The 25569-nt window shown below is 56.6% G+C and overlaps 1 protein-coding gene across 2 annotated transcripts in view; it reads right to left on the minus strand.

Moving 5' to 3' along the window:
- COL13A1 (collagen type XIII alpha 1 chain) overlaps nt 1-25569 on the minus strand; it is a 145683-nt gene that overhangs the window by 16206 nt on the left and 103908 nt on the right. The window contains exons 17-32 of one of the 2 annotated variants that reach the window (XM_045841982.1): nt 21001-21045; nt 20057-20089; nt 19307-19333; nt 15775-15861; nt 14364-14417; nt 13191-13235; nt 12750-12818; nt 11596-11619; nt 10017-10079; nt 9441-9485; nt 8914-9066; nt 8226-8324; nt 6955-6999; nt 4503-4544; nt 3522-3548; nt 2528-2608 (exon numbers count right to left, since the gene is read on the minus strand). In XM_045841982.1, the coding sequence (XP_045697938.1) occupies nt 2528-2608; nt 3522-3548; nt 4503-4544; nt 6955-6999; nt 8226-8324; nt 8914-9066; nt 9441-9485; nt 10017-10079; nt 11596-11619; nt 12750-12818; nt 13191-13235; nt 14364-14417; nt 15775-15861; nt 19307-19333; nt 20057-20089; nt 21001-21045 (939 nt within the window). Of the gene's footprint in view, nt 1-2527; nt 2609-3521; nt 3549-4502; nt 4545-6954; nt 7000-8225; nt 8325-8913; nt 9067-9440; nt 9486-10016; nt 10080-11595; nt 11620-12749; nt 12819-13190; nt 13236-14363; nt 14418-15774; nt 15862-16730; nt 16785-19306; nt 19334-20056; nt 20090-21000; nt 21046-25569 lie in introns of both variants that reach the window. The other variant, XM_045841983.1, reaches the window with a different exon arrangement.

The following is a 25569-nucleotide window of genomic DNA, read 5'->3' on the forward strand; positions in this document are numbered from 1 at the left end:
TTGCAGATCTCAACATGAGCTCAAGCCATTCACCAAAATGGCTTTGGGGGCAGGTGACTGGGACAGAGGTCAAGGCCATGTATGCCTTGGAGTAAACTGGCTAGAAGGTGGGAAGCTGTTAAGATCCACTCCCTATCTGGTGCTATGTGCAGTGGGAGCGGGAGCTTTTCTCCATCCTCGGGCTGTAAAGCGCCCCCGAGACCCACCTTGGAGAAGCAGGCGCTATCTAATGCTTCCAATGTGAGAAGCCAGAGAAATGGGAACAGGACACTCAAACTTGGTAAGGCCTGAGTTCTTGAAAACTGCTTCCAAATGAGCCTCAGAAGTGAGCCTAGGCCTTAGGATTCTAGAGGTGAGGGAGTGCCCCCAGGAAAGAAGGGCAGGAAGCTGCTTCCCCCTGGGGCAGGGGTGTTGGCTGTAGGAGCCTGCAGGGCCTCCCTTCTCAGTGTGAGGACCTCCGTAACTCTGGACGGTCTGGACTCATGGAGATAGCCATGGTTTTCAGTCCCAGCGGCAGCAGCAGAATATTCTGGGTGTCATGTAAAGGAATACAAATGCCTGGTCCCCCCTCAGCCCAATTCAACCAGAGTCTGCCACAGTGAGGCCAGGGTAATGGTAAGTGAGAAAAGCTCCAGGTGACTCCAAGGTGCAGCCAGTGCTGAGAACCACTTCTGCGGGGCAGACAGGAAGGAGGCAGTGGGTGTGCCTGGGAACACGTGCTGCTGGTGTATGGAGCAGAACAGAGAGACGAGGCCCGAACACAGAACTAACTATCCACAAACTCTGCCTATTCATATTAACACTGAGTTCTCTCGAGAGGTCTGGAGCACAGGACGTGAACTGGAGGTTTTCAGGCCCTAGGTGGGCCACTGACATACTTTGTATGGTTGGTAGTGTTGTAAGTAATTTTGATCTACTGTAGGAAAATAGGGATATTTCATATAAAATGCCAGATGTCCAGCTTCCTTTGAAAAATTAGAAGATCCAAAAGCATTGGACCTTCACTTTCTTAAGGCAACATGGTCAGCTGAACTGAGGAGGGGCTGATCTCCTAAGAAGGGACACGTGGTCTCTGGGTGCCGCAGTCCCCACCACTCCCTGTTGTCTCTGAAGCCCATGTTAATGCATTCATGAATATGTTTGCTCTGTCGTTTTCTTAAGCTAGCAAAAGTATTTCTCTGTAACCATATCTCTTTTGAAAGTAGAACATTAAATGTGGACTGGATACTTTGTCTTTCCCCTGGCATTTTCTTTGTTAATATTACTTGCTCAGTCTCTGTGCCATTTACATTTTGACTGAATTCTCCATGTTCACGAGGGTTGTTGGGGCTATGATGGAGGATGAGGAGAGACTCCTGGTTGAGTAAGGAGTACTTAATCATCCCAGGCACAGCTGAAGACATGGGAAAACGCCTGCTAAACTCATCAGTTTTCTGTAGTCTGCCAAGCGAATCAGCTCCTTAAATGTTCCTACTTTTGATGCACTAATGAGGGTGTAGTTATATCTTTCCTCTTGCTTTTTGGTTGCTGTGATTATATTAACCAGACCTTCAAGCTCTGCCAAGCTGGGGTAATTGGGCTTCCCATTGTTCCCCCGCTCTTTACGGCTTCCTAGGGTGGGAACTGGCCTGGTGCCTGGGACAGAGGCAGCCCCAGTGGCTGGAAAGAGCCCCTAGCGAGGCTGTGGCCTCAGTGGAGGCACATCCTCTGGTGGCCACTGACAGAATATGTGGTCTTGAGTGACCCACTTTCTTCTCTGGGCATGTCAGTACAATTACTAGATGGATCACTGAAACCGCTTCCAGCTCTTGGAAAGCAAACCAAAAGGGGTGCCATCCTCACTGGAGCTTGAGGGAGGATGGAGTCCGGAGTGGTGGGATGTGCTCACCTGGACACAGTGAGCAGGCCATCGGCCCGCTGGGGCTTGGGGCTAGAGGGTTTGCCCAGCCCAGGCCCCGCATCTGGAAGGGCCTTCAGAGCAGCCCTTTACTTTGACTGGGGGCCTCCAGCCCTGGGCAGGCTGAGGTCGGAGATCTCAGGGAACCGGGACCCTACTGCCTTAGCCAGAAGGGACCAGAGAATCTGGATTTTTACCAGAGCTTCTCCTGCGGCCAGGGCTTAGGTGCAAAGATCGGGGTGTTCCTGGGGCCCCTCTGGGAAAACAGAGGAGTGATGGAGCAGATTCCATGGTCCCACCGCTACCAAGCTCTTCAAGCGTGGCCCTGGAAGGGGCGAACCTTCACTGCCTCTGAATCAGGCGCACATAGGGCCTGAGGCTGTCCTCAAGCCACCTCTGGCTCTCCAGCTAGGTACTGGTTGGGGTAGGGGATGCTGGCTTACTCAGCTTCACATGTCCCCACACCGAGGCCAGGGCCTGGCCCAGAGGCGGCCTCAGTACGAGAATCAGAGCCTGCAGTCTTGCCCAGGTGGGAGAGCAAAGCCACACCGAGCTCTGGAGTGCCCAGCGCCAGTCAGCGCCACCTGGCTGGGCTCCTGTGAGCAGGCTTGCTGGGCCCAAGATACTTACGGGCAATCCCAGAGGACCTCGGTCTCCTTTTTCTCCCTGGACACCCTTCTCTCCTTTTGCTCCATCCAGGCCTGCTTCTCCCTGAAGGAAACGGAGATGGGGGAGGTCACAGAAGGAAGTGTCTCAGACAAGTCATTCTTGCATTCTGAGGTCCTGGATATGGGAGTGGGTGCAGGGCAGGGGGCAGTAGAGGAGGGAGGAGGTGGGGGTGCCCGGCCGGGGGGTGGCAGGCTGGGCACTCCCAGGATCCCTGACTTACTCTGTCTCTGCCCAGCTAGAGTCCCCTGTATCCCTGTAGAAACTGGGAGGTCCCCCAAAAGAGATGGTGGAGGGGACACAAACCCATATGGCTTTGGCATGGGTGACGCTTTGCCTGGCAGGGAAACTTGGACCCTTCAGTCTGGCTGGCAGATGCCTGAAATCACCACTGGAGCTCCGAGGCTCCCACACTCATTGGGAGAAAGCTGCCCAATGGTCCCCTGAAAAACGTGAGGGCAGGAGGTGAGGGCTGTTGTCGTGCCAGCAGCTCCAGCTCCTCTTCTCTGTTTGAAATGTTTTCAGGGGGAGAGTGGGAGGGCCCCAGGCCGGGTGTAGCAGGCTGGGGTCCCAGGAGGGGTCCCCCACTATGCTGCTCTTTGTCTCCTCCCCAACCTGTACTCCGGGGGAGTGGAGGTTCTGGGGCATGGAAAAAGGCTTTTATCATTTGTTAAGAGTCGAACCTGTCATTCCATAGGGTCAATTGATGGGTGGGAGACTTAAATCTGAAGCCTGCCCAGTGTCAGTGGTGGATGTACAAAAGGCCACAGGACTTCATTCTGTCCTGATCATACCCCACGTACCCCAGTGTCACATGGTTCCACCTGGGAAGGGGTCGGCTAGGCTGCCCTGCCTGAAGCACTTGCCCTTTCTTCCACCCTCATTGATGAAGTCCTCCCCTCTCCCCCCCTCCACCACCACCCCGCCTCACCTGTACCTGCCCATGACCTCCTCTTACCTTTGGTCCAGGAATGCCTTGGAGCCCCTGCATTTGGAATGAAAACAAGGTGCCTCAGAATTGCATTTCTGATTAAGTAAAAAAAACCCCTTGTTCACAATTTGGACCACAAAAGTGCAGGGGCTTAGGGCGTAGAGCCTGGCCTGCGGTCCTGCCCAGGGGAGGCAGAGAGGAATGCTAAGTGGGGGTTGTGCTGGGGGCTCCCTGGGGTGGGGCCTGAGCCAGGCTTCCCCTGCAGGGACTGAAAGAGAATCTCTCAGTGCCCCCATGGCCCACCCAGAGTCTCGGAAAGGAAGACCCAGAGGACGCGCAGCAGCAGTTGACTAAATGGATGTACTTGAAGGGCTCAGAGCAGTGTCTGGCACACAGTGACTTAAGTTACAATGAATGTTGGCTACTGGCATTGTCACTGCTACTACTTCCACCTGTGGCCGCGGGTGACAGGGTGCCATGGGAACATAAACCCCCCAGGGGCAAGGGCTAGCACCTGTGGGGTTAGGGTGCTTGGGGGCCCTCTGGGTGCAATGCCGAGGGGGCTTTTTAAAGGCCTTGTCTTATCATCCATAACCATGGAAAAGACCATCCAGTGGGACTGGTTTTAAATGGGTCGCTTTCTATTTTAATCCTGGTCTTCTTGCTGGTTGGTGAGCGGGAGGAAGGAAGGAGAGGAGCAGATGTCTGATGGCAAAGATCAGGGCTTGGTGACAGAGCCACTCCCACAGGGCAGTGGGACTGGACCCCAGGGCTGCGTGCCAGTCAACTGCTTCCGAGAAGCCAGGTGATGCCCAAGCTCCTCAGTGTCGCCGAAATGGTGCCCGTTTAACATGGGAGGGAAAAGGCGTGTGGATGATAAAACACCCCCCTGGGAGGAGGAGGTGATAGTGACCTAGTGCTGAGGCTGAGCCCAGTGACTCCCATGGGGAGGGGACATGAGGGACCCAGTCACAGTAGACGGAAACACCGATGAGCCCCCAAGCTTACCGGAGGTCCGGACGGCCCCTCTGGCCCTGGTGGCCCAGGAACCTAGAAGTCAGAGGGAGACGGTTAGCCCGCCCCTGTGAGGCTCTCGGCAGTCCTGCCCGCTGACCTGGCCTGGGCCTGGCTGGGGACTGCACGGCTGGGGACTGCACTGCCAGACAGAACCGCCCAGCGCCCAGTCTCCCAAAAGAAGGCTTAGAACCTGTCACAAACTAATAGCAACTCATTAGCCTCTACAGTGTTTCAAAAACAAAACTGACCAACCAACCAAACAAATAAAACTATTGCTGGCAAATGCCCTGGAAACATCTATCCTCCCAGACTTAAAACAAAAACCAAAACAGCACAGAAAACCTGTTCATTGTTCATGCATGGCAACAAAGGCCTGGAGCGGAATGAGCATTTCCCCTCCAGGAGGGTCCTGAGGTCTCAGTTTGCCCCAGGCCCTGCCACTCCCTATTGTCTTTAACCTGCACCTTTGTGCTTGTTTGTTGCCTGCCCCACCATTGGAGGCATTTGAATTTGAGACCTTTAGCTTCGAAGAGTGAAGTTTGGTTATCTGAAATGGGGAGAGGCTGAGACATTGCTGAAGAATATTCCTCAATTGCCCTCACGTTTGTAACAGAGCCTGCTGGGCTCCATTTCCCTGGAGGGCAGGTTGGAGTAGGAGATTCGGATTGGACAGGGAAGACGGGGAACCCGGGGCAGTCTTCCTGTCGCTGGAGGGTGGTGTGCATCGCGGGTTCTGTCTCTGATGGAGATGGACACTGATGTGCCCACAGCAGCCTCCCTAGAGGTGGGGAGGGGACCTGCCTGCTCCTCTCTGGACTAGTCACTCCACTTCCGCTTTGGGGCTCCTCTCACCTTCCCTGGGATGGGGTCCCTTGGGTGTGACCTGGGTGGGGACCCTGTGCTCGGCCACCACAGGGCGAGCCCCTGCACTGGGCAGAAGGAGACCCCGAACATCCCTTGAACCTGTGGACTTTTCGGCTTCATAACACACAGTCTCCTTGCAGGGAATGCCATCTTTGGGAACTAAAAAAAAAATGGCTGCTCGTTTTTCTTGTTATAAATAATTCATGCACCCTGATGGTGGCAGTGCTGATATGAATCTACACATGTGTTAAAGTTCACAGATGCATATACACATTCCCTCAAAAGTCGACTTCTACTATATGATAATGAAAACAAAAAAATTTATAGTAATACAGGCCCATTAAAGTATTTTATAAATTAAAAAGAATTGAAAGGAGGAAAAGGAACGAATATCTGAGTGCTGCTAATACTTCCACTAGACTTCCGCTGCTTTATTTCCTTTCACTCTTTCGATGCATAAAAGGTATTTGAGTATACGTGCATCTTATGATGTTATGTAGATAATTTGATTCTCTGCTCTTTTTCATTTAACATGAAACCCATTTTTACATTTTTTTTTGTATGTTGCTCATAAGCTTCCTTTTAATGTCAATGTGCTATTGATTGAGTGCAAGGAAAATGAGTTACTACTTAGCCAGGGCTGGAGCAGCGCTTGGCACAAGGAACATTCTTCAACATGCGGACTATTGTTACCACCAGTATTATTACCATAAGTTATTCAATCATTTCCTTCTTGTTAGAAATGTAGGCTGTTTCCAATTGTTACTTTAAATACATCTGGAAGGAACATTTTTGGGTACAGCGCTCTTCCCGAATTTCGGAGTGTTTCCTTAGGAGGCTATCCATCTCCAAATCAGTAACATACATGTTGTATAATCAGGTCTGTTTCCCTAAATGCAGATAGGACTTGGTGACATTGAAGTCGACAGGAGCTGGAGGACTTCTTCGGGGACCGAGGAAGGCGTCTGGGTGGCCCAGGCCTTCCCACCAAACCTCCTCATCCTCACGTTTCCTTGACCTCTTGCTTTCTGGACTCTTTCTCTTGAACCTGCATGTTCGCCGATTCCTGCCTATTGTATGTGAACACGGCTTCTCTACTGACTACTTCTTCCTGCACAGTTCTCTCCTCTTGCCTTCACCACCATGCCTCTCAGAGAATAATGCCTCTCTCTCTGGGAAGCCTGCTTCTGGAGCTTCTAGGCAAACTCCTACAGAGTCTTCAAGGCTCTGCTCAGATGACCCGTCTTTGGGGGTGCTCACCTGAGTCCCCGAGACACTGCCACACTCGTACCCGCTGCGGGGACTGTCTGCCGCACAGAGACGGCTCTGTTCCCTGCCTCATCTCCTGGCTCAGCCCCAGCAGGGAAATGCCCCTGAGGGACTCAGTCCACGCGGAGACTGAGGGCTCCATGGCCGACCCACTGGGGTGCTCAGCGAATGCCCTTGCACCCTCCCTGAATCAGGCAGTTGTGGGTTTCATTCTAGATGCAGAAATTCTGTGCACACTGGATAGGCTGTGGTGTGCCACGGTCCCTGTCATTGCCCCCGTGACACGGAAGGCAGAGCAGGCGCCACCTACCTCTACTCCTGGATCACCCTTTTCCCCAGGCTCTCCTTTCTCTCCCTGTGGGCACAAAACACCACGGCGTGGATGGCAGCACGCAGAGGGCCCGGGGCAGACACACCCTCAAATCTGTGACAAACCAGACCGGCAAGACGCCAGGCCTGGGTGTTGGCAAGGAACACCTCCGAGGCTACGGGGGTGGTCAGCCTGAGGGACAAAGGTGGGGTGGGGGGCCTGGGGGGCCTGTGATCACTGCCTGTGAGAATCTGGGTTTCCAGCATGTGGGAGGACAGGCTGTTGTTCTGTACGGGTCCCACAGGGCGCAGGCACTAGGGCGGACCAACAGGATATGACATATGGCGAAGTTGATGGAATATCACCCTGTGATTCTGTGACAAGATTATGTTACAAATTATAACGTACTTATACAACAGTATACAAACACATGTTAAAATTGTTACAAATATGTTATACACACACACACACACACACACACACACAACTCTGTCTTGCTAGCAAACACGGAGAGACTCCTGTTGGCTTGGCCTTGGAGAAGCAAGCTGCTACAGTGTGAACTGCCTGCTCTGGGGAAGGCTGTGTGGCCCAGAACTGCAGGCAGCCCGTTGGAGCTGAGGGCTCAGGCCCACCATAGGAAGGAACTGAATTGCACCAACAGCGGCGAGCTTGGAAGAGGGGCCCAGCTCTGGAGGAGAATGCGGCTGGCCGACACCCTGGCTACAGCTTTGTGTGGCCCTGGGCAGGGGCCCAGCGGAGATGTGCCTGGACTCCTTACCCACAGAAGCTGCGATAGCCTCAGTGTGTGTTGTTTGAAACTGCTAAACTTGTGGTGGTTTCTCAGGCAGTGACAGAAATGAGTAAGGCTCCAGAGGGGGGATGTTGATGAGGGAGCTGGCACACCACACCCAGGAGCACTCCCTCCAGCTTGGGGCTGCCCCATGAGGAAGGGGACAGGCCAGGAGGTGGTGAGCTACCTCCTGTCCTAGCTGAGCCAGGCAGCCACAACCAGTCACAGGTGGGACTCGTTGACCTCTGAGGTTCTCCTCACTCGTAAGAGGAGAATTCTGAGTCTAAGCTCCAAACACCTTTGAACTACGTTGGCGCCTGAAGTCGGAGGCCACCATGCTGTGCGCCGAGGGAGCTGGGACCCTTGTCCACACTCAACTGCCCCTCAGACGGTGTCTGCTCATGAAGGGGGCACCCCTGCCCACGGGCCCCTGCCTGCCACTGCCTTCGGACAGCCTGCACACCCAGCCCTCTCGCCTTACTGTAAATCCCGGGAGCCCGATGGGGCCAGGCAATCCTGTCGCTCCGGGTCTCCCTTGGCCACCTGGTTCTCCTTTCTCCCCAGTTGGGCCATCTAGACCCTAAGGACCGATAAAGATCTCTGTTAGTCAAGCGCAAGGTCGCCATGCTGAGCATCTGTGACCAGAAGTGGCATGCACACACGGCTCCCTTCCTCCAAGGGCAGGTGTCTAGGATGGTGACCATTCACAGATGAAAACCGCCGACGCTCTGAGCAGGCTCCCAAGTCAAGGCAGTGGCCTCGCTGGAGCGGGCTAAGACCCCTTTTTCTGTACAAGCAAGCTCTGCTGGGTAGAGGGCTTCTGCATGCTCTCCCAAGAGGCAGTTTTAGACCTGTGACTTTATGTCTTTCCCAACAGCCTAGCATGGCATCCCGGGAAAGCATTATGATCCCCGTTCGAGAGAAGAGGGAACTGAGGCTCTGCCAGCTTCAGTGACTTCCATGAGGACACACACAGGAGATGACAGAACAGGACCTAGGTCTCTTGAGGTGGGACACAGGCCTTTATAAAGTGGCTTAAGGGGAAACCAGGCGAAGCCCCTCCCCAACCCCTGCCTCCGGGTTGGCAGCCCGGGCCGCGGGGCCAGAGTCATGCTGAGGGTGGCGCATGCAGACGGGTGAGGTCGGGGCCACCCGGTCCTGGCACTCACCGGTGGGCCGGCCTGCCCCGTCTCCCCTTTCTCCCCCTTCTCTCCTGGGCTCCCCGGGTGTCCGTCGTCTCCCTTTATTCCTGCAGGCCCTGGCTTTCCTGGGGGGCCTTGGGGACCGGGAGGGCCCATGTCTCCTGGTTTGCCTCGAGGTCCCTTTAGAAAAGATCAACAATGCTCATTAGACACACGAGTGGAGAAGACAGGAGAGGGAACGCGAAAGAGTGGGTGGCCTGGAGGCCTTGGCTCCTCGGCGTTCGGCTGGACCGGGCAGAGAGCCTGTCCAGCTCCTGGAGGGGATCCGAGGGGGCCTCAGCTGCCAGCCCCAGCCCAGCCCAGCGTGGGTCTCCTGGCTTCTCCGAGGCCAGCGGTGTGGGGCTCGGCGGGGCTTCTGCTGCATGGGCCTCCCTCCCGTCCTCTTCTCCCTGCCCCCCAAGGCCCACACTCGGGCTTCTTCTACAGCCTCTGCCCCATCACCCCCCAGGGCAAGGACCATCTTTCAAGGTTTGTCTGGGAGTGTCTGTCCTTACCTTTTCTCCATCGTGTCCTGGAGGGCCTGGCAGTCCAATCTCCCCCTGCAGCCAGAATAACTAGAGGTTACTCCAGAGCAGAGAAGAATGACACCTGTCATTCATGCAGCACGTCCCATGTGCCTTGAGTCCTTGGGAGGCAGGGACTTGCACTGAGGACTTGTGATACGAGAAAAATCACAGGGGTTGGGGGCAGAGTGTAAAAGGGATTGTGGGGGGCGGTGAGATTGGAGTTGGGCTCAAGGCCCACGTAACCTGTTGGTGGTTTGGGGTCGCCACTGGGGGTGTGGCTGGGGCAGGGTCTGGTGGGGCAGGATCGCCACATCAGTAGGGCTTGTGGGCTATAGGTGCCCAGGACAGGCAGCCAGGGAAGAGTGGCAGAGCCGAGGGCGGGAGGAGCTAAGACAGCTAGATGAGGGTGGTGCCTCATGCACTGAATTAGAGGCTAGAGTGAGGCGGTGGCTCTGGGAAGACGAGAGTCACGGGATGAGGGGTGGATGCGGGGGCTGTGAACACAGACAGACACATGTGTTCCTGCTGCAGGGTCTGCATCCCGGTTGTCAAGACAAGTGTTACCTTCTGGCCTGGAGTCCCCGGAGTTCCAGGAGGGCCGATTTGTCCAGGAGGACCAGGGGGCCCCTAGGGAAGAAAAGCAAGACTCAAGGAAGAACTTCCTGATTGAGCAGTGGCCTGTCTCCAGAGGGGTGTGTACAGGGGCTGGTTTATAGAGATCAGTCATTTTTGAACATTTCATCAGTGGCGGGAACTCTTTCTTTGCAAAGGAAATAACATGGGGACCCGTCGGCATGAAGCAGATAAGCACTGAGTGTGTCTGGGTTACAGTGGCTGGTGGGGACGCTGGAGCCACACCCAACGGCCTCTCCCCACTCTTGCCTCTTGGGCACCGTGGGGTCTCCTGGGCTCTAGGAAGACAGACAAATCTGACCTTCCTGGCAGCGACTGCAAACTGTCCCCAGGGAACAACCCAACTGTCCACCCACAGGTGGAGGTCTGACACATCCGTACAATGAATGGAGTGCTGCTCAGCAGTGGAAGAGCAGCAAGGGCGGTACCTGCCCCGCCACGGCCGGAACCCAGACACACTGTGTGGAGCGAAGAAGCCAGATGCGGACACTGCTTCCCGTGTGATTCCACCTGTGGGAAACGCTAGGGGAGGCCTGTCTGATCCACGGCGACAGGAAGCAGATCAGTGGTGGCTCAGGGCTGGGGGTGGGTGGGGGACGGATCCTCAGGCGCAAGAGGGCACTCTCTCGAGTGACCGGGGTGGTGGGCCCATTTACAGATACATTTGTCAAAACTCAGCCAACTCAACGTCTAACATGGGTACATTTTATTGCATGTACATTATACTTCGAGGCTGATTTTAAAAGAAAAAAAAAGTGTTTCCAGGAAAATTTTCCTTCCAAAATCTACTTTAAATGGTGTATTTTAATGTTTCCAAATGAAGCCAATGGATTCCGGAATCATGGGGTTAATTAACACCAGTTTCCGGATTGGGGCATCCTACGATCGGTGCTTGATCCTGGGTTTGCGTCATCCCTAGGTGTGTTCTGTGGTGTGTGGCTGCTGAAAACACTCAGTGGAACAAAATGCCAGCAGCTCGAGGGCCTGGCGATCTCCCCTCTCCTCGGCCTGGTGCTAGCGCGTTAAGCACAAGCCTCCATGGAAGGCTGGCCGTGAGGCATGTGCGTGAAACCCGGGCTTGGAATTCCCTGGTTTCCCAGTTGTAGGCAATGAAATGGACTTAAATGCGAAGGGTCGCTAGTGATTTTTTAGGATTATGCACTTTATCAGCTGAAGGTTGAGAAAAGGGAGAAACATAAAAACTCCCTCCTCTATCCCTCTATGTCCTTGACAGAGCTGTGAGGAGAGCGCAGCATCTACCCTGTGACTAGTGTGCACCGCTGAATCGCGAAGAGCCACTCTGACGGACGGCCCTGACCACAGTGGGCGCGGCTCTGAGACCCCCCTGCGCAGACCCAGATCCCCCTGCCCCAGCGCTGCCATGTGAGCCCTAACCCAGAAACCCCAGTGGCTGCCTGCTTGAGGCAAGCCCTCCAGTCCTTGCTTCCAGGCTGCCCTCCCCCCGCCCCAGCCTGCTGCCCAGCCAAAGTGAGTGAAGAGGGAGACTTACGATCAAGGTCAGCGTCTGGATCTCCTAAAAAACCAACACCGTGCAATCAGGTGAAGAGCGAGTCAAGAGCCATCTGTTGGGCCCTCTTGGCCCAGTTGGAGCATGGGGGCTGGGCCCTCTGGGGACTGGGCTCCCTGCCTCCCGGCCCCCAGGCACCCCCACCGCTCCCAGAGGTGAGTAATCCCTGGGCAGGGGAGCGCCCCACATCTCGCAGAATGCTGCTCCGAGGTGGCCCTACAACGGACTCACACGAGCCCTCACATGGCCTGCGACCTTTCTTTCACTTTGCTGAAGAGGGAGGAAGCAACGTTCCTTATTCTTTCTAGTCGCTGCCTGGGGCCCTCCCGTGCTGCTCCCCATTGCCCAGTACCTAGAGTTCAAGGTCCTGATGCACTGCCCTTTAAACCAACGGATGCAGCATAGCAAAATATGGAATCACTCAAAAAATAATTAAATGGGTGATTGTTGGCATTAAACAAGAATTGTACACCTCGTAAATGGATCCACACAGTGAGAAAGTTTTCAGCCTGGGTCAGTTTTGCCCCCAGAGGATATCTGGCAATGTCTGGAGACACATTCTGATTGTCACAGCTGGAGGGGGTGCCTCTGGCATCTGGTGGGGGGGGCAGGCACGACCAGGGACAACCGCTGGACGTCCCTCCACAGCCCCACGGCAAAGATGACCAGCCCGAACATCAACAGAGCCAAGGCTGAGAAAATGCGTCCAAGTGTGGGTACCATATGAACCTGAAATATGGTAAAATTGATGCAAAGGGGAGATGTGTTCTGGGAAGACAGATGCCAACATGAGAGTGGGGAGTGTGTCCACAGAAGAAACGAGGCCCGCAAGCCTCAGATGGGCCGACACCCTGCAGGGTGCTCCAGTGACCGTTCTCAGTTCCTCGGGCCAGGGTCATGGGCCAGAGGGGCCCAGATGGACAGGCAGGCCACCTGAATGCCAAGCGAGGGGGCCGTTTGCCTGGAGGCTGCACAGTGGGAGGCCAAAGGGGAGAAAACAGGGGAGCGACTGTCCAGGAAGCCCCGAGCTGTGGCCTGGGCTCAGGGGCGTTACTCCAGGGCTTGCAGCACTCCCTTCTCTAGGCCTTGATGCGGAGCCCTGGGGCCTGTGAGCACTGGGGCCAGCCTGCACTCACCTGGAGGGCCTCGTTGATACTGGCATTGCAATCCACCATCTCTCCTTTCCCCGGTTCCCCCTTGAAGCCCTACAAGACAAACGAGGTCTCAACCCAGGGCCTGAGCCGGCAGGGACCTGCTGCCTATCAAACTGGAATGCAGTCGACACTGGCTGCGTCTGGCTACACGCAGGAGGATCCAGAGCAGCTATAGGGGGCGCCTACTGGGGGACTCCAAACGCTCTCAGAGGGTGCTCAGGACTCCGGGAGAACGCTGAGCTAGACTGACCTGGAGAAGGCCAAGTCCACTCATGGCTGCGATGCCAGACCTCCTATCAGGGGCCAGGAGGCCCCTGCTCTTGCCCTCTCTCCCCCTCAACACCCCAGAGACAAGCCACTTCCCTCTGTGACCCCAGGGAGGTGAGACATTGAGCTGTGTCTCTGGGTGAGAGGCGCACCTACCTGGGGGCCAGCTGGTCCCTGTTCTCCAGGTGCTCCAGGGTCCCCCTATTACATGACAAAATTGGAGTGAAATGGGGGCAAAGCTGGCATGAGAGAACCCGATGTCCCCAGATGGGCCATGCATTAGTGGCCACGGAGGGGCTGGAGGCTCCTTGAGCTCAGGCCACGAGGACGCAGTGCCCCCCCCCCCATTCACTATGTGCGGGCTCCGCTCCATCAGGGGGCACCTGCCCATCTGCTCTCTCCCTCCAGCTCCCCCCAGCTTTGCACTGAAGGATATTCTCTCCGTCCTGCGTTAGTTGTTAGTGACTCCACCCGTGTCCATCTGGCCACCTCTCCCCAGTCCCCTAATCGGCCGCCTCCTTGGGAGTGGAGACCAGGACCTGTGATTCTCTTCATCTCCATTCTACTCGGGTAGCGAGGGCTCAGAAATTGTTGCCAATTGCCTGGGTCAATATTACCCACACGGTTCTTTTAGGAGCCCTTCCGTTTGTGAAAGACCCAAACTACTGGGCAGAACATGGGAGGGGCTGGGGACTGGGAGGCACTGGGAACCCCAGGCTCCCTGAGCGGGTGAAGTGAGGGGGTTTCTTCTGGTGGGACACAGGACAGACGATGGGGCATAGACGGAGCAGAGGTATAACTGCAGTTCAGTTCTGCGATGATGTTAACACTGATGACAATTTTAAGACTAAGATTGAAAGTACAAATAAAGGAGAAAGCGAACCCTTTAAGGTAACTCCACTCCTGAGGACACTGCAGCTGGCCAACTCGTGGCGCATCTAGCCACTGCCGCCTCCAGGCCACCTGCCGCTTCTTCCCCACTCGCAGCACTGCTGTCAGCATGCACCTGTGAGGCGCACGGCAGCACCCCCAGCCCTTCCACAGCATGCAGCTGGGGGCGGGGGAGCGGGAGTCCATCTCTCCCAGTGGCTTCAAAGCTAGCAGAGCAGAGGATCTGGGTCGCCCTGAAGCCCAAGAGTGCTGTCCCTGGGCCAGCCTTTGCATGACGGTTGTCTCAGTGGACAGGCAGCAGGCAGGAGTCATGGCCAGTCACCCTTGTGCCCCGGAGGTCCAGCTGCAGGGATGGCCAGACTCCTAATCTCTGAGCTGGGGCTTGCACTCCCGAGCTGACCCTCATCCTACAGCTTTCAGGGCTGGGGGCCTCTGTACCTTGTCTCCCTGCTGTCCAGGGGGGCCAGCCCGGCCATCAACACCAGCTTCTCCCTGGGGAAGGAGAGGGATGGGATGAGGGTGCGTGGGGCAGCTGGGGTAGTTGTTCAGGGAGCAAGAGATGGTCTTGGTGTTAATGTTCTCGGTATTAAGGGTCTAGACCTCCATCTCCTATCTGGTCCTACCCATGCTTGGGCCCAGCCTGAGTTTCCCCTCCCCCAGCAGCCCTTTTATCTACTCCCTTCCTTCTCTGAGTTCTGCTCCACACCCGCCTCCCCTCCCCCAGCCAGGCCCTCCTCAGTTGTGTTAGCACGCACAAGCCCAGTTCTGTCCTGGCCCCAACCTTGGGCTGCCAGCAGCCCCTGGAGGGTTGTCTCAGAGCTGAGACCCTTGTGAGGCACACTGGCCCTGCCTGGGTGTGTGGTTGGGGGGCATTGTGTGTGTGTGTGTGTGTGTGTGTGGTGTGTGGGTCCAGGGGAGGTAAGAGGAGACCCATTCCAAATCTGTCACTCATTAAACATTTGCCTGGTCTTGGAAAGGGGACGTGATTTTGGGAGCAGTCTTCTAGCTTCCCTTTCTCTTGTCCCAGGGTGCAGGGATGGCAGTGACCAGGTTTCTCCAACCCCAAGTCAAGACCTCAAGTGCGCCAGGCATGCATGCCCTGTGGGGTCAGTGGGACGGACTCCAACACTGGGAATGTCTGGGAGCCTGGGGAGCAGTGCCACCTTTGGCAAGGTTGGTGCTTGTGCCGGGGGTTCTGTGCCTGCCACAGTCAGAGGAGCGCAGGCACGGGTATGGGGGAGGGAAGCCATTTCCGCTCGCCTGTCTGCGGGGTTCCCCGTGGCTCCCTGTACTGTATTCCTGTGAGCTGTGGGCTTGTCTGTCCTTCTAGACTGTGGGCCAGCTGAGGGCAGTTCTCTGCTGCCCCATGGCCTGTACAGGGCCCCCCACAGCAGGCCATCGACAACTGTCAGAGCGTGTGGGAACAGCCAATCATGAGGGCGATTAATCTTTTCCTTCTAAGTTAAGAAAGAGACCCACCCCCTCATTTTCCTGTGCTGCTGAAATAAAGCAAGCATCACAGGGAGCGTCTGCTTTGGAAAACCCAAATCTTACCACTGCAGGGGCCTCTGTGGCTGCCCCAGGGCTCTGCGGTCAGTCCCTGATTCAGTTATGTCATAGCCATTTGAATCAACGGGACCATCCATCTGTCCTGCCTGGACATCTCTCCTGGATGGTCAGACCATCACTGCTTGGGAGTGGGAGCTCAGACCAAACGACCTTTCAGAATTCACTGGGAAAACCGCACTTCCAGAGCAGAAGGCCAGAGGAGGCCCAGGACACAGAGCCGCCCAGGAAGGGGCCGAGGGTAAAGGCCTCAGCCCGACATCACCCTCGAGGGAGGACTCACCTTTGGCCCTGGGGGCCCGGGGAGCCCTGGGGGGCCGGGCTCCCCTCTGCCTCCTCCAATGGAGTTGCCGGCATCGCCTTTCTCTCCCTGGGGATGGAAAGCAAAGAGTTACCATCACGGGGCCCACCTAGCTCTGGAGGGAGTTGGTTGAAGCCAGTCTGTCCCCCCTCACAGCTCAAAAGCCCAGAGGCACCCAACTGCCCCACAGTCTAGGCTAAAATCAGTGTGTGGGGGTGGGGAGCATGAGGGGTCTGTGGGCTCCAGGATGGCCGGGAGCCAGAGGCGTTTGGAAGCCTGGCCTGGTATGATCCAGCCATGGGTTTTCGGGGAGAATGGGGCTGGCTGCTGAGAGGGAAGGGGCTTAGAGCTGAAACAACAGGCCCATCAGAACCTGGGTCTGGAGCAGTGTTTCTCAAAGTGTGTTCCATGGAATGCTTTCTTCAGGGGGTTGACACTATTTGAAATGTGACAAAAAGGGGGGGTCTGGTGGCCAGTGTCAGGAAAGGAGGGATGAAATGAAGCTTTGCAGGCTGCTTTACACAGGAAGCTCGGAGCTCCGACAGGCTAAGGAGTCCCGTGACTGTCCAGGGGGGCCCGCCTGAGACAGCTCTCCCCAAACTCACTGCACCTCGGGTCTTTTCTCAAATGGAATAGCTTACAGAGCTCATGTACAATTGAGCACATTTTCAGAGCTGGTGCAGAGAAATCTGACCAGGTCATAGCTGTTGAATTCTTTGAATGTGGGCAATTTTTACCAATCAGGGCCTCCTGTGTGGTATCTCATACCCCACTCCTCTGAAACACAATTGGACTATGTTCCAGCTGCTTACCCCCAAAGCCGGGAGGGGCACCTCGAATGCGGGGCCCATGTGAACGTACAGGGCCGGGGACGCTGGAGGGGATGAACATTAAGGCCTCTACACAGAACTCACCATCCAGAGACCCTCAACACCCACCTTCTGCCCCAGGAGGCCGAGCAGCCCCGGGGAGCCCGTCGCCCCCTTCTCACCCTGCAGGGGAAATGTAGACAGTGCGGGGTTAGAAGCCCTTTCTCTGGGTGTTGGCGCAGGCATCGCCCTGCCAGCACCGGCCTCGGCTCTCCTCTCTCCTATCTCCCGGCCCCTCTGCGGGCTGTTTTCTGAAGGACTCCACTCTTGAAGGGCCCCATCTGGGCCCAGCTCCTTCCGTGGGCCCCTTCACACCGTGACAGCTCGAGTCAGTGTTCTCCTGGCCCTGTGTGGGCGGGGCCCTCATCACTCACATGGGGAGAGGAGCCGAGGGCATTCAGGCCCTTTTGGGGTCTCCTGGGGAGCCATGAGCAGCTTGGAATGCCAGTAGTTGGGGAAACTCTTCCTTCAACCCTTTTGCTCTTTTCATGGTTCTAATGCCCAGCCGTTTGGGGCCCCTGGTCCCCCGGGGAGCTTTCTGCCCGCCTCCTCCCTGCCTCTAGAGAAGACAAGAACCATCTAACCAGAACTTCTCTTTGGAGGAATATTTTGAGAAGCTTGCCTCCTGTTATGGGTTGAGTTATTTCTCCGCCCCCCAAATTCGTATGTTGAAGTCCTAACTCCCAACCCCTCAGCATGTGAGCTTATTTGGAAACAGGGACATTAAAGGAATAATTAGCTATGTCATACTCGAGTAGGGTGGGCCCCTAACCCAATGTGACTGGTGCCCTCACACAAGGGAGAAGCTTGGCCACAGACGTGTATTTGGGGAGAAGGCCATGTGAGGGGGAAGGCAGAGTTGGGGGTGATGCTGCTACCGGCCGAGGAACAGCAGGATGGCGGGAAACCGCCAGAACCTGGGAGACGGGCCCGGAATAGATCGTCCGCCGCAGCCCGCAGAGGGAGCCAGCCCTGCTCACAGCTTCACCCCAGACTTTTGGCTTCCAGACTGTGGGACAATAAATGTCTGTCATTTTAGCCATGTAGTTTGTGGTCCTTTGTTGGGCAGCAAAACGAACACTGCTCCCCAACCAGCGTCTTCCTCCCCTGAAGAACTCTTGCCCCTGTATGAGGCCAGGGACGCCTCAGGCAGGTGAAGAGGCTCGTGACTGCGAGCAGCCCTCCCTGTGCCACTGGCACAGCTGGTCTGGCTCCTGTGTTGCCTCCTGATGCACCACCTCCTCTGCCACCAAGACCGCACTGTTCATTCACAGAGCGTCTCATATCAAAAGACCCCCCTTACCCCAAAAGCACCCCACCAGGTCGGCATGAGAAGCTCCACTCTCCGTAGCCTGGCGGCTGGTGGTTCACTTGTGTAATAATATAAATTGAGGCCCCTGGGTCATAATTTGCTCAGATGTCTCAATGACCTTTCCAGCTGGAACCATAAAAGGAGCCATACCAAGTCATTGCGGGTCATCCCCTTGTTACCTGTCCTTGGGTAGAAGCTGAATGGCAAAGTGGCCTGAAGCTGGCCAGGGAAGGGGAGGAGGCGGGGTGAGGGCCCAGGTGACGGAAGGACAGGAAGTCTTGGGGCCCCAGCAGGCTCTGCTTTGCCTGGGCTGTGCCTTAGTCGGGCATGCCCTGGAACAGGTCAACACAGGAGGCGGTGCTGCCTACCACGGCCCCGGGGGAGTGGGGACAGAAGGAGGAAGGGCCTTCGTTCTGCCAGGCTTTCTCCTGGGTAACCAAAATGGCTTTCAGGGAGGGAGGGTTGCTCTGAACCTTTGCAGCCTGTCCCAGCGCCCCCTCCTCCTGGGGACACATGTGCCCATAGCACGCTGCAGGCAGCATGCCAGCCATGGGCGGGGCAGGGAGCGGGACTGGCGGAGGTCCTGATGCAGGCTCAAAGACACAATGTTCTACTCTCTGCCCCCTCTTTCCTGGCAAGCCTGGGGGCCCTGGCTTCCCTGCCGCTCCTGCACCTTTGGGGTAAGAAGAGAAAGTCACTCCTAAGAGGATGGAGTGAGGGGGTGGTTGTAAGGGGTGTAAGGGGCAAGGATCACAGAGCTGTGTTTCCAGAATACTAGTCCCATAAGACGTGCCTCTGAAAAAAAGATGCCCCAGTCAAAAAAGTTTGAAAATTCTTCACAAGATATTACCTTTTAGAGCTTTCCAAACCATTTAGCAAATTAAAGGCTCTGAGAAGGTCTGCAATGAAGAAACCTGTGTGGTATTTTTAATCCCACATTTAATCCCACGCTGGTTGGGGAGCAGTGTTCGTTTTGCTGCCCAAAATGTCTTTGACCATGGAAACTCTTTTCACACTACATCTTTAATGTACCAGATGAGAAAGACCGAGCCCTGCAGGCACAGGGACCACAGTTCCTGCCTCCTGGAGCAGGTGTGCAGGCTACGGGCAGGCTGGCAGAGCTGTCCCGCCTGCTCAGGCAGCAGGGAGGCTCTCCTGGTGCACCCCCGACCAGCAGGCTCCTCCCTGGAGGGCCTCCCTCTGCTCCGTCAGGTCCCAGCCCCAGGCCAGCCTCGGGGAGAGGGGACCGAGAGTGAACCAGCAGCAGCCCCTCCCCACTCCACCGGAAGCCCGATGCTCCCTGCAGCCCCCAGGATTGCCCCTGTATCCGTACCTTGGGTCCTGGGGTCCCTGGTTCACCCTGTGTGAGAAAAAAAAGAAGCTCAGGTAAACAATTGAGAGGTAGGGAGAGGGTGAGAGCAGGAGAGCGAGAGCCAGAGAGCAAGCAGGAACAAGTGAGCTCAGGGCTGTCCTGTGCTGAGACCTCAAGCCCCAGGCCAAAGAGACCGCCGGGACCCTTCCTTATTCTCCCAGGCGGTGGGTGTGGCGGGTGTGGCTGGTGGGGCTGGTGGGGCTGGTGGGGGTGTCAGTGAGGCACCCCAGGTGGAGGAAGAGGATGAAATGGGCTTTTGCTTTGCACACAACGCCCCCTGTAAGTGGCCCTGCAGGTCGGCCGCGCTGAGTGCCTGTGTTCCTGGGTGTTCCCACGTCTCTGCCTGTCAGCCAGCGGGGCGGTTAGGGTGGGGTGCAGGAGGGGAACCCTCTTCTCCCAGAAACTCTGCAAGCATGTAGCTGCTAAATTTCAGAGTGTGAAGGAAAGCTCTGGCCCCATTGCACATCGCAGGAGGGTGGGACCAGCAACTGAGGCTGGGAACCCTTTGCTACTTTCTCGAGAAGCTTAGGTAAATCCAAACATCAGTTGTTCAAGTTACGCATGCATCTGGCAAAACAGCTGCTTTTGGAGAAATGTTTCCCAATCCTGTCTGCCCCTTCCTTGGTTCAGAGCCCCCAGAGACCCAGCTCCGTCTTCCTCTCTTCACTTCTCCCGTCCAGCCCCTCTGTGGAGTTACAGCATTCCACTGACCTTCATCCCAGCCACGGCGATGCCAGGAGCCCCCTGGCAGGGAGAGGAAAAGACACGGAGACTTCTTTAGGCAGGGGAAGCACGGAGGAGGTGGCTAGCCTCCAGCCTCCCCTTGGGGAGATGTGAAGGCGGACTGCTCACTCCTGCCTGCTGCCCAACCCACAGGAAAAGGAGGGGGGGTGCTGAGCTTGGCATGGGGAGAGCGCCCCGAGGAGGAGGCTCTGCAGCACAGCTGGGTTCCCAGGCTTCCCAACCACCTGCTCGGCACCCAAGCTGTTCTGGCAGACACGGTGGGGACCATGTCAGGATACCCGCAGGTGAGCTAGATGGGTCTTCCGTTGGGGGAAGACGGGGGAGGGACACATCGGGATGGGAGAGAGGAGGAGGAGATGGGAGAGGAGAGGGAAAGAAGAAGAGCGGAGGGGAAGGGGAGAGGAGTGGGTGGTGACATCCCACATACAGCCCACCCCAGGGTGTGTCAGCGGGATTGTCCTCACAGGAGGCTATCTGACCTTCACCCTCATGGACTGGGGAGCAGCTGGCAGTGCACCCCATTTCCACGCCAGGCCAAGACCACCTGTCTACTTTGGGAGTGAACAGGCTTCCAAGTGCGGTGCTCAGACACTCCAAAGTGAAGGTGATTTGTAGGGGGTGCCCACTCCCCACATGGGTCTCGGGACTGCAGCCAGTGCTGGGGTCACTGGAAAGATTTTTATGACCCCAAAATGCCCAGAAGGAGACTTGGCTGTGTCAGAAAGACGCTGGTGAGTGAGGGCTCATGGGCCAACCAGGGGCAGCCCTGCCTGGAAGGACAGGCTAGTGCAGTGAGGGGAGGGGCCTGGGAGGAAATGTGTGCCCTGTCCTCATAGAGGGACGTGAGAAGGGGGGCATGGGAGAGAGGTGAGGGCAGGCGGGGCTGCTGGGGTGTGGCGAGGGGCAGGTACCTTTGCTCCGTGTTTGCCTGGCATCCCCGGCATGCCCCGTTCTCCCTGAAGGAAGAAACAGAAACCATTAGAAGATGACTCAGGGCCCAGAGGCCTCGGCCCTTGAAGCATGGCAGGCTAGGTCGTCACTGAGAATAGCTGATCTAGAAGCTGGGGACAGGTGTCCTGCTCAGGATGAGCTTTGAGGACCTGCCATCTCTTGCAGCCACCACGGACCACTCCTCTCAGCTATGCGAACACATAGAGGGGTCCAAGTCACGGAGCACAGTGCGGGACAGACCCCCAGAGAGAGGCCCACCAGAGGAGCCTGAGCACTGTGGGGCGGGGACAGAGGGAGTGTTCAAGATCTGCTGTCGGCCATGGGCCCTCGGGGCCTGGAACTCGGTGCTGCGGGGGTGGGGTGGGGGGTGGAAGTGGCCCACTTGGCCACTTACCTACTGCACACCCGCCCTCCCATCCCCGCCTAGTACTTCTTGCCCTGTTTGCATCCCAGGGGGCTCCCTCTGGCAGAACCTGTTGTCTGAGCCAGAGGGGCTCCTGCATTTCACTTTCCTCTGGGGCTCCTTTTTCTCCCAGGTTCCTGGGTCTCAGTCTTCCCAAGGGCCCATGCGGCAGAGGGTCTGCCGTACTGTGGGTGGTGGGGGACTGGAGACGAATCAGGGCGCTGCCTGGAACCTGTCTGGAGGCACCAGGACAGCTGTCACTTCTCCAAGATGCTGTGAAGTGTGCTCCACCATCTCAGCAGGGCCCCGTCTTTTTTGTCAACCTCTCTGATCTCCCCCTGAAAATGCCAAATCTATGGGTGGGGGCTGAGCTCAGGAAGAAGGACAGGGACTGTACTCTTCTGTCCTTGGAAGGACACACCAGGAGGAGATGGAGCGGAGATGACAGCCAGTGACGAATGGGGGCAGAGAGTAGGTGAATCAAGACCAACCTGCTGTGTTGGGGGAGGGGTGAACAGGAGGAAGGACAGTTTCTGTCTCCATGAGCTGAACCCCGAATGCAGTTCCGGCCAGGGCCCCGAATGCTGTGCAGCTACAGGTGACAAATGCCAGCCTGCTGTAGCCTCCTGCGTGTGGAGGTCAGCGCTGTGCAGGGCGATACAGAACACTGACAGATCCTGGCCCTGGCCAGGGTCTCAGGCCATGCTGCAATTCCCATAGGCCTATAGGCAGAGGGGGACCTGGTCCCACCTCATCCCCATCCCTTCAGCTGTCCTCACCCCTTCTCTGCCCTCTCACAGGCAGTCCTGGTCCATGCACATGCTCACCAAGAATGGAGCTGCTTTTAACTCTCTCTTCTGTGATCGGCCTTCATGCTCCTCAGTGCACTCACTGGACAACGGCACTCCTGCTGCCATCCTTGCTTCCTTCCCAGACTCATCCCCTCACACCCTGACGCCTGTTACGTTTCCCTGAAATCACCACCCATTTTCATGGCTCTCTGCTATTTCCTCAACACCCTGCTCCTCGTCAGGGGCCCTGGTCAGATGCTGTCTCCTCGGTGAAGCCTTTTGCTGTGCCGCAAGCCCAGTGCTGGTTGCTCAGTGCAGCAAGGACCCTGCGCATTTGTAAGCTGTACCCACAAATTCACATCGGCCTGGGATGGTTCATCTCCATTCTCTTTGAGCCAAGTCTCTGAACTCTGCAAAAGGCTCAGCATCTTTAGCTCCAAACCCAGGACCCTTCCTCATCCTGACCCACCAAAACCCCTGAGCCACAGGCAGAGGTGTGGACTCAGGAAGTGACCACAGTAGACAAGCCAGTGCCCAGGTCTGCCCTAGCTGCTAAATTCTGAGAAACTTCTCTAGGAGAAAGAGCAGCAAAAGGGCATTTCCTACATCTGCCATGCATCTGGCACTGCGGTAAAGGGCTTTACATCTTCTATTCAGTCTCCAAGAATCCATTCCAACAGGGGAGTGGATAGTATTCTAGCTTCACAGGTGAATAAATTGTAGAGGTCAGGCATAAGTGTCAAGGTCATGCAGAGCAGGGATTGGAACATAGGTCTTTTGTATGCTAAAGCCCAGGTACCCATTTCTCTAGGCCAAGCCCAGCATGCAATGGGCTGATGTTCCACTTGCCCTCATTCAGTACCCAAATACCTCATTCTGTAAGCTGAAAGGAAGGGAAAGCCCTTCTCTGCTGGAGGGCCCTCAAGTCTGTGTCCCATAGGCATGAAGGGGTCAGCCTGTGAGGGCAGCTCAGTCCAGAGTCCCACCGCCTCTCCCCGCCCCAGAGCTGGGTCTTTAACCACAGGCACCCAGAGAAAAGAGCTGGGCAGGGCCCTGCCTGCCAGCACAGGTCCACCATTGGCCAGCAGAGGGCACCATAGGACCTTGCCAGAAGCCTGGCAACTGAAGCCAAGCAGCCCTCAAGCCCTTCCTCAGGAGAACCAGCTGAAGGCCCCTGTCACTATTTCCTCTAAAGGACCAGGATGGCCCACTAACATGTCAAGCAGCCCAACTGGGTTGATTTAGCTCCGAGGACACCAGGCATAGAGTCCCCTGCGCTGCAGGTGGGAGGTCAGCTTGGGGGTCCCTGACTATTTAAGGATTTCCCATTTGTCCTGCCCTTTCCTTTCTCGTCTTTCCCTCAGTGCCCCTGCCTCCCCTTCCCACCTCCATTCTGGGGAGCTGACTGGGAGTCAGAAAGCTGGCTGGCTGTGCGACTCCAGATAGTCCACTTTTCCTCTCTGGGTCCAGGATCCCCGCCTGCAAAGTGAAGTCAGACTAGGTACCTTCTACCTACCCCTGCTCCTCTGTCTTTCTCCATCCATCCCGGCCCTGCCTACGTGAGACCATTTGGAGGGGGAGAGGCCATGGCTGGGGAGGAGGATGGGTCTGTTGGCAGCTCCAGAACAAGGCCCGCTGGTGCAGAGTTTAGCTTTGGGTAAAACTGTGGCTCTAGGAGGCGTCTCTGCTTTCTCCTCCTCCTGCCCCCAAGAGACACAGAGCTTCCTGTGCTTCAGCAGGGAGGAGGGTGGGGTCTGCTCATCTTTGCCTCTGAGCCTCTGTCTCCATTCCCACAGGAGCCACGCAGAGCAGAACCTGGGAGTGAGGGTTTCCGGCTAATTGGGCTTGTCTTCAGCCCACATTGGTTTGTGTGTAAAGACACAACCATGCCCTCCAGGGAAATCTGGGCCCCTTGGAGCCTCCTAAGGAGGAAGCCTTCCTCATTAGCGTCACTGACCTTTGCCCCTTCCCTCCCCCTGGGTCAGGTCTCTTAATTCTGCAAATGACTCAGGCTCCCTTGATCTGCACCTCGGGGCCTCCCTCACTTCCAGCCCTTTGCTGGGCAGGAAGCAGGGGTGCCCTCCGCTGACCCCACCCTGCAGGCTCAGTCCATTCTCATCAGTCTCCTTTCTCCAGGGCTTGTCTCCCCGGGCTTTCCCCAGCCTGACCTCTGAACCAGGGACTGTGCTGGTCCTGGCCAGAAAACATTGATTCCTGGGCAGTGGGTGAGGTGGAAGAGGGGTGAAAGTCATTGCCAAGGACTCCACGGTGGGCGTCTGTAGGGAGCGAGGGGTGGTGTTCGGCAGCTAGTGCCAGAAGGAGGCTGGCGGCTGTTCCTGGGGCTTTTCCTCATGGCTCGTCTCTGTGAGAGCTTGTCTAGAGGCTCCTTCTGTCCCATTTTGCTTCTTAAAAGTGTCCCTGTGTAAACGGTTTAAATTTGGAATTGTGCTGACTTCAGATCCACTAATCACTAACGTCTTCATCTTAGGTGGGGGAGGAGCTCTCATTTTCTCTCCTGGACATCTGTGGTCCCCTGTCCTCCTGGTGGGGCCCCAGAGGTTCCCCCAGGGGCTCTCAGCCACCCAAGCTGGGCCGTCCCGCAGCCGGGGAGGCGGGTGCCTGAGATTACAAAGCGTCGTGCCCCAGGTGCACAGAGCGTGGGCTGCACAAGCTTCCATGGAAGCAGGCTTTCGACCCCCAGGCTGGAATGACCCACCTCCTGGAAGCCTGGCTCTTTAACCATGGTGCCGGGAACCAATGCCTGGGTGCCGGCCTGGAAGGGGTGGGTTCCATTCACTGTGGCTAGGAAAGCTCTGGGTGACAGGTGGGTAGGGAGGGGCTGCCCTGAACGACCCCGAGGGCCTGCCCCAGCCAGGACTTGTACAGTGGCCCTGACTCTCCTTCGGGCCCCTGCGAGTGCTCAGGCTGCAGCATCAGTAGGTCCTCTATGCCAGTCCGCACTTCCAGGTGGAGGACCATCCTTTACTGAGATGACAGGATGGAAGCGAGCTCCTTGGTGCACAAGCTGGCCACGTTCCCGTTGGGTGGGAGTGGCCTCTAATTGGCGATTTACTGCTTGTGGAACAAGTGGAGCAGGGACTTGGCAGGAAGACATAGTCTGGAAGGTGGGGGGGCTTCAGGGTCAGCTCCCCAGACAAGCAAAGGTCAGGCCAGAGAATCATGGGGAGATGAATGGATCCCCCTAATGTGGGGGTCCAGCTGCAGCCTACCACTGGGTCGGGGGGCCTGGGCCGAAGCAACTCCACACACAGACCCTTTGTTCCCTGCAGGGAGCGGGAAGGCCTATCTGAGTGTGGGCAGTGGAGGACTGGGGA

The sequence above is a fragment of the Phyllostomus hastatus genome, unplaced genomic scaffold (genome assembly GCF_019186645.2).
Source record: "Phyllostomus hastatus isolate PE091 unplaced genomic scaffold, TTU_PhHast_1.1 phas_contig_38, whole genome shotgun sequence".
In the NCBI taxonomy this organism is placed as follows: Eukaryota; Metazoa; Chordata; class Mammalia; order Chiroptera; family Phyllostomidae; genus Phyllostomus; species Phyllostomus hastatus.